Raw genomic sequence first — 8567 nt, 5'->3', positions numbered from 1 at the left:
AGAGAGAGAGAGAGAGAGAGAGAGAGAGAGAGAGAGAGAGAGATATGCACCAGCATTGGGGCGGTACTTATTTACAGTAAAGCAGACCAGAATAACATGAAACTGTCATTTGCTCAAGAACACAATGCTTTACCTGCTCAGGAATTGAAACCCCCCTGACCTCATGATCATGAATCCAACACCCTAAACACCAGGCCACATACTTTCATCAATATTTAACACTTAGGCAAAAAAATTCATATACATCTCTCCCTTCAAACTGATCAGTTGGTGTTCTGACATCTTTTTTTTTTATTTGTGATGAACCAGAAGATATTTTTTAATATATTTTTTGCAGTAGTAAAAAAAAAAGAAAAGAAAAAAAAAAAGAATAATAATATTAATAATAAAGGTAGCGATAGATCAATGACAGTATTATTATCATAGAAAATAGTTACTTGTTATACTTACTGCAATTCTTACTTCTTCCTGTAGCACTGTATCACTGACAACCTAATAAAGTTAAAGACAAACTTATTATTTCATTTGAACAGGGAATAAAGTCAATTGAACAAACACTAGAACATTCATGATGTTTTTACAGATTCTTGGACAGATAAGAAAGTAAAGAAACCTACAATGCGATACATACTCTTAGAATGCAAAGAACAAAAGTAAATATCACAAAAGAGATTTAGTTCTATCATTCCTGTCAAATTCTTCATCTTTTGTCTGTTTTTATTTATCTGAGTTCAAATTCAGGGTCTATAAAATAAGTACCAGTTGAGCACTGGGATCTATGTAATCAACTTAACCCTTTCCCTGAACTTGCTGGCCTTGTGCCAAAATTTGAAACCATTATTATTATTATTATTATTATTACTATTATTATTATTATTATTATTATTATTATTATTATTATTATTATTATTATCATTATCATCATTGAGTGAGAGAGCAGCGCATGCTACCAAAGTGACACTGGGGTAAGATATACGAAGCCCAGTACACCCATCATGACTACCCACTTGATAAGGGTACACCAGGCATATGCATCACAATCATATGTGAATGACATAGTGTTTATCATCTCAAGATAAACAGCGCATGATCTTGCAGGTGGGACCCAGTTAGAATTTTTTTCAGGTCGAGTAGACCATCCCACTCAAAAGGTCCCTGAATAAGGGTTGTTTAAGGATGATGAACAAAACACCCATGTTTCCAAAGGTAGATTATCCAAACTCCCAAGGAATTCCTCTCAACACATGGCTATGATGCTCCCCCACTACTTCTGTTCAAGATCAGAGATGCACATATCTTCAGCCACTAAGGTGGTTGCTCAACTGGATAAGGTCAAACAAATGACAAGCAAATCTGTGGTATGGAGCAGAATATTTGCTGTAGCCCATCTTTTATACCAAGACAAAACAATATACATGACAACACTTCCAATCACTTAAGAACAGAAGCCATGAGAGCTACTGCCTGGGACTGCATATTATTATTATTATTATTATTATTAAAAGTTGTAAACTTCATGTTACATTGGACACTCTGGCATAACACTTAGTTGTTAACTGACTATGCATTTACAATATGAAACAACTGGAAGATATTAAATTCATCATCATTTTCATCATTGTTTTAAAGTACACTTTTCTGTGTTTGTATGAGTCAAATGGAATTCCTTGAAGCAGATTTTGTATGGCTGGAAACCCTTCCTGTAGCTACCCTGCATTTGTTTCCAAGCAAGGTAATGTTTCTCCATGTCTGGATATGTTTTCACAGACGACAGGAAACAAGGGACTCTGCTTGTATGATGATGGTGTTTGTTCACAACTACTGCATGGTATCAAGACAAAGGGGCACAAACACACACCACACACACATGCATATGCATGTGTGTGCATATACAATGGGCTTCTTTCAGTTTCCACCAACAAATCAACTTCTAAGGCTTTGGTCAGCCTGGTACCATAGTAGAAGACACTTGCCTAAGATGCCATGTAGCAAGACTGAACCCCAAACTACATAGTTAGAAGCAAGTTTCTTAACTGCACAGCCACTGAATAATAATAGTAAAACATAAGTTGATAACACAGTTACTTACATATCATTCCCTAAAACTTATATTAGTCACTGAAACTATATTAACACAAATACATGAGAAATATATTCAGAGATACATAAACAACAGCAGCAAACTAAGACCTATTCATGATCGTTGTAAGAAACTTTGATATCAATGGTAAAAAAATATTTCAAATTTGATGATAGCAACCTCGTCATTAACAGAACATCATTACAGCACATTGCTATGATGTTTGCCAACTGTAAACAAATGACTTCATCAAGAACAAGGGAGGGAGGAAACCTGTTTAGTACAGTAGTGAATACCTCATTTTGTTAAACTGATAGTACCCCAGTGAATTTAATGTAGATTCACAAACTGGCAATCTGCGTTTGTCAACAAGCATCTCACACCAGACAGCTTGTCACAGCTACATTGATTTATTGATTAGAAAAGAATGTAAATAAAGCAATTGTTTAATGTTATCCTCTTGCAGTTTTGTTTGTCATGGACTGAATTTATAGTTCTCTACACAACTGAGGGTGAAATTACAAGTGCATAAGAACCGGTGAGGGTACACATGTGCTTAGCAAAATAATGAATCTTTAATTTTGTAAATTCAAAAGTATGCATATGATCACACTAAGACGCACTAACTACTATTATAATAAATTAATTAACTAGATAGTTATAATGCTTTGAATACCATAATATGAAATAGACCACAGAGTATAACATTTTTAATTTAACGAAACTTCTTAATGAGAAGTTTGGTTTATCTTTGCTTCAGAAAGCTTTCAGGTGTTACATTAGGCTAATAATTTAATAATTCTTAATTGGTTTTCAAGTTAATAAAACTTAATAACTCAATTCTATGATTTAGTTCTTGCATGATATATATTTAGAATCTAAATTTTATGCTGAGAAAAACTGCTCATGTCAGTAAGTGGTAGGAAAATATGATCTAATTTTTTTATGTCTGATACCCCAAAAGTAGAAATTTTTCCAAATTTATTTAGGATTTATTAAATTCCAAAACAGATAATCTATATGGGCACACATGGCTGTGTAGTTAAGAAGCTTGCTTATCAATCACATGTTTTCAGGTTCAGTCCCACTGTGCAGCACCTTAGGCAGGTGTCTTATACTACAGCCCTGGACCAACTGCAATGACTTGTGTTTTGGGTTCAGCTCCACAGCAGAGCACCTTGGGCAAATGTCTTCAGTACCAAACATTGCACAAGGGGTTACTTTTGAGATCTTTACAATATGAATTTTGAATATTTGATAAAAATTTAAAAAAAAAACGCAAATGAACCACTAAATGCTAAATACAAAATGCTAATTGGATGCAATAATGATTTGTCTATTATCTTATCAATTTGAACATACTCTAAAACATAATGAATATTTCAAGGTGTGAGTATAGGTGTGTGGTGAGTGTAGGATGGCTGTGTGGTTAAGAAGTTTGCTTGATAACCACATTGCATTTGGGGACATATATTTTTTGGGTCATTGCTGCATTTTTTGCTAACTCTGTATAATCTTTGTTTCAGAAAATAATAATGGCAGACCCTCAGCTTACTCAAGAAATGAAGAGGCATGCTGTTAGTGTGGTTATAAAGGCTGACCATAGTGATTTAGAAATATCTTGATTTTTAAAAGTTGCCAGATCTTTCATCTACAAAGTTTGTAAGGAGCTAGAGACTGAAGATGGAAACATATCACCAGTATCAAAGCATAAAACGCATTCTAAATGCTTTGAAATCTTCAGAACATGTGAACTTATTCAGTAAGTTCAACAGACAATCGATTACAATCCCAGAAAGTCCATGAGGTCAATTGCAAAAGATCTCCATGTGTCAGAAGGAATAGTCAGAAATGTTGTCCATGAAGACATCAGATATAAGTCTTATATGATGAGGAAAGGTCAATTTATTAGAAATAGCAAAAGAAAATTACTACATCAGATCTAAAAGTCTCTTAAACAAACTGAAAAATCCAACAGAAGATTTGCTTTAGTTTTTCTCAAACGAGAAAAACTTCGACCAAGATCAAAAAGTTAACAGAAGAAATGACAGATGGTTATGTGCAGGCCCTTCTGAAGTTTGAAGTGTTATGCATACAAAATTTCCTGCAACTGTCGTGGTTTTAGGGGTTGTCAGCAATGAAGGACATGTGATGCCTCCTTACTTCATTCCACAAGGCCTTAGAGTTAATTCTGCTGTCTACATTGAGGTCCTAGATATAATTGTTAAGCCCTGGATAGACAGTGTCTGCAATGGAAGGCCATATGTGTTTCAGTAAGACTGTACTATCACACATGGGCTCTAGTAACACAGGAATGGATGGCTGAAAATTTTCATGATCACATAACTCCTAACATTTGGCCTCCTAATTCCCCAGATCTCAATCCATTGGAATATTACATGTGGTGCGTTGTTGAGAGAGAAGTCAATGAACACACCCATAACACTATAGATTCTTTGAAAGCTGCCATAGTCAGAGTAATGTCCAAAATGAACCAGGACCACTTGATTCAAGCATGTAGATGATTTAGATCTCATATAGAAGCAGTTGTTGAAGCTGAAGGTGGCTTTATTGAATAACATTATGGAAAAGAAGGTTTATTTTTATCCTCATAGCATTTTTTGATAGATAAAGTTAATATCTGTTATTATATATCTGTTTTTTTTATAAACATAACTCTGTCCTCAATATATATATATATATATATATATATATTTATATACACACACACACACATATACACACATATATATAATATATGTTAGCATACACCCAAAAATACATACATGCTTACACACATACATAAGACAAACACACACACACACACAATAGACTTATATGATACATCACCTGACAAAACAGATCATTGTTGTCCTTATCATTCAAAAGTAAAAATGCAATTTCAGCATCTGTTTGTTCTTGTAGCTGAAAAGACAAAAACAAAAGAAAATATGTAGTGAAAAGCAATTATGGCTTCTTTTTTTCCATATTTACTTCATGAATTGGTACATCTTCCTTATTGAAAGCCCCATTTCTAAGGAGCTACTTTCTGTATTGTCTGTTTTATGATGACAGAATCATTTCAGTCACCACTGAACTGACTCTTACGTCACATATCTTGTCTCCTGTAATGATTTTATGTCAATCACCACTAATCACAATAATGCAATTTAATCACCCATTCCTTTTATTGCTATCAATTTAATAGCTTATTCATTTTTAATATGAACCAAAGCCTAAAAGTCAGCAACCCTTTCTTTTCTATTCATCATTAATTTTCCTACTTCTTCCACCATTTGCAACTTTATAAAACAGACAATAAATTCCTGAGGTCTGGAAAGCCAGCGGCTGCACCAGGCTGCAATCGGATCTGGCAATGTTTCTACAACTGGATGCCCTTCCTAATGCCAACCACTCTGAAAGTGTAGTGGGTGCTTTTTACATGCCACCGGCACAATAATGCAACAGCACAATGGTCAGTCCATGTTACTCTGTAAGGAGAGCAGGGCTAGTTTTCTGGTTTCTCTGATGTATATATTCCACCCTGGATGGGATGTTGGTCTGTCACATGATTACTCATTTTTACCAGCCAAGTAGACTAGAGCAATGTGGAAATGAAGTGTTTTTTCTCAAGAACATAATGCATTCAGGAATTGAAACTGCAATCCTACGATCATGAGTCCAACACTCTAACCACTAAATTATGCACCTCCACCAACTATACGATGGATTCGAAATGTTAAAAGTATTTACATTACCAAGCAAAAAGTCTGAGTAAGAAATTAAAATAATTTTACAGAGGGAAAGACAACATTATTAACTACTAGCTAAGCAGAAATATTTCCAGATTACAGACAGGAAATGGTAAGTTTAATCCTAACCATCTGCTGAAGACAATATTTTCTCTAAGCCTGAAAGCAGATGCACAAGCCATATTGTCTTCTGAGCAGCAAACTGATTGGCTTTGACAGCTCTTCAGTATAAAAAGCAGGCAGAAAAAACATAGTTGCATGCACAGACTCATAGCTAAGATGCTTATTTTGCAATCATTTGGTTTTGAGCTTGATCCTATTGTACAGAAATTGGGAAAGTGTCTTCTAATTTAGACTTGAGTTGACTGGTATCTTGATAGTTGGAAACTACACAGAAGCCTGATGTGTGTATACCTGTGTATGTGAATGTGTGAGTATGTAAATATATATATATATATATATATATATGTATATATATATATATATATATATATATATATTCTTTTCTTTTACTCTTTTATTTGTTTCAGTCATTTCACTGTGGCCATGCTAGAGCACCACCTTTAGTTGAACAAATCAACCTCAGGACTTATTCTTTGTAAGCCTAGTATGTATTCTATCAGCCCCTTTTGCCGAACTGCTAAGTTACAGGACATAAACACATATGGAAACCGGATAACTGGTCCTATGAGTCCTAAAACTGTGACCAGCAAGGTCTAGGGGATGACGACATTAAGTACTAGGGTTGATATAATTGCTTATCCTCTCCCACCTAAAGCCAAGGTATTCTAATATGTTTGTATGCAGAGTAAGCTGGTACTCCATTGGTTACATTGATGAGGGTTCCAGTTGAACTGATCAACGGAACAGACTGCTGGTGAAATTAATGTGTAAGTGGCTGAACACTCCACAGACATGTGTACCTTAATGTAGTTCTCAGGGAGATTCAGTGTGACACAGAGTGTGACAAGGCTGGCCCCTTTCAATTACAGGTACTACTCATTTTTGTCAGCTGAGTGGACTGGAGCAACGTGAAATAAACTCTTACTCAATGACACAACGCATTGCTGGGAATTGAACTCATAATATTATTGTTAGTTGAATACCCTAACCACTAAGCCATGCACTTTCACATAGGTTAAGCAGAATAGGGTGATCAAAGTAGATGTATGATCAGTGACAATCCAGCTATGACCATTCCTTCTTTTTAACCATATGTAGCACTACATTATCTACTTTGTCCTGTCTTTATAGAAGATGGCAGGAATGGTGATTTTAGGGAGATTTGACTGCTATTTCTCGTAGACCGAGTAGAGACTCTCTCAGCCCATATATAATCAGTGGATAGTATATTGATGGTAGTGGCAGTGTCAGCAGGTGTCAGTTGCACAACATCCGAGTGTTTCAAGTAAATCGTCAACAACTGTATCCTCAGTACATGATATCAGGCAATTTATAGCAAGATCACTGAATATTAGCAAATCTATTTACATAGTTTTCTTTCGTGAGCAATAATTATTTCCAGTTGATGGACTAAACTGATGAATTAAGATGAATATATTTAACAGCAGTAATCAGCATGATTGATACAGCAGTTTTATCTTATAAATGTATTTAATGTACTATACTGAAGCTTAGAATAAAATGATAATAAAGCAGGAAATCTAGAAGTATTTGAAAATGAAAAGCTGTCAATGTTCAATAAGTGTTAAAATTTATATCATTCAAGATATATTTCAAGAATTGGTTTAAAATTACAAGAAATAATTATTTCTGCTGTAGGCACAAAGCCTGACATTTTGGAAAAGGAGGATGAGGAGGACAATCGATTACATTGACCCCAGTGTATAACTGGTACTTATTTTATCACCCTTGAAAGGATGAAAGGCAAAGTCAACCTTGGTGGAATTTGAACTCAGAACGTAAAGCTGGAAAGAAATGCTGCTAAGAGTTTTGTTTGTTATGTTAACAGTTCTTATTTCTTTATTGCCCACAAGGGGCTAAACATAGAGGGGACAAACAAGGACATATCTATATCTATATCAATATATATATATATACACATAACAGTTTTATATGAAGTGGGGTGGCTGTGACTTCAAAGTTTTGGCTGGTTACCCTTTGTTGGACTGTCATACAAATGGTAGCTGGCCAAATCTTCAAAGTCACTGTCACCCCACTTCTTGTAAATTTATAATGAGCATGTAATCTACAAAAAGTATAGAGTAATTCTTCAATTTAATGTTAAATTGTTTTAGTTGGAACTCAACCTAAAAATAAACATTAATATGTGTGTGTGTGTGTGTGTGTGTATATAACATCATCATTATTGTCATCACCATTTAATGTCCGTTATTCATGCTGGTCCCCAGGTTGGATGGTCTGACCAGAGTTGGCAAGCTGGAGAGCTGCACTAGACTCCAGTCTGATTTGGCCTGGTTTCTAAGGCTGGATGCCCTTCTTAACGCCAACCACTTTACAGAGGGTACTGGGTGCTTTTATGTGGCACCTCACAGGCACTTATATATATATATATCATCATCATCATCATCATCGTTTAACGCCCGCTTTCCATGCTAGCATGGGTTGGACGATTTGACTGAGGACTGGTGAAACCGGATGGCAACACCAGGCTCCAATCTAATTTGGCAGAGTTTCTACAGCTGGATGCCCTTCCTAACGCCAACCACTCAGAGAGTGTAGTGGGTGCTTTTACGTGTCACCCGCACAAAAAC

At 35.3% G+C, this 8567-nt stretch overlaps 1 protein-coding gene across 7 annotated transcripts in view; it reads right to left on the bottom strand.

The window, feature by feature from the left end:
• LOC106877721 (cGMP-dependent 3',5'-cyclic phosphodiesterase) overlaps positions 1-8567 on the bottom strand; it is a 434395-nt gene that overhangs the window by 86109 nt on the left and 339719 nt on the right. For all 7 annotated transcript variants that reach the window (XM_052972474.1, XM_052972473.1, XM_052972475.1 and 4 more), the window contains 2 exons: positions 4931-5005; positions 451-492 (listed from right to left, as the gene is read on the bottom strand). In XM_052972474.1, coding sequence (XP_052828434.1) covers positions 451-492; positions 4931-5005 — 117 coding nt within the window. The remainder of the gene's footprint in view (positions 1-450; positions 493-4930; positions 5006-8567) is intronic.

The sequence above is a fragment of the Octopus bimaculoides genome, chromosome 13 (genome assembly GCF_001194135.2).
Source record: "Octopus bimaculoides isolate UCB-OBI-ISO-001 chromosome 13, ASM119413v2, whole genome shotgun sequence".
In the NCBI taxonomy this organism is placed as follows: domain Eukaryota; kingdom Metazoa; phylum Mollusca; class Cephalopoda; order Octopoda; family Octopodidae; genus Octopus; species Octopus bimaculoides.
Note: the sequence above shows the minus strand (reverse complement) of the source record. Positions and strands in the feature narration are given on the sequence as shown.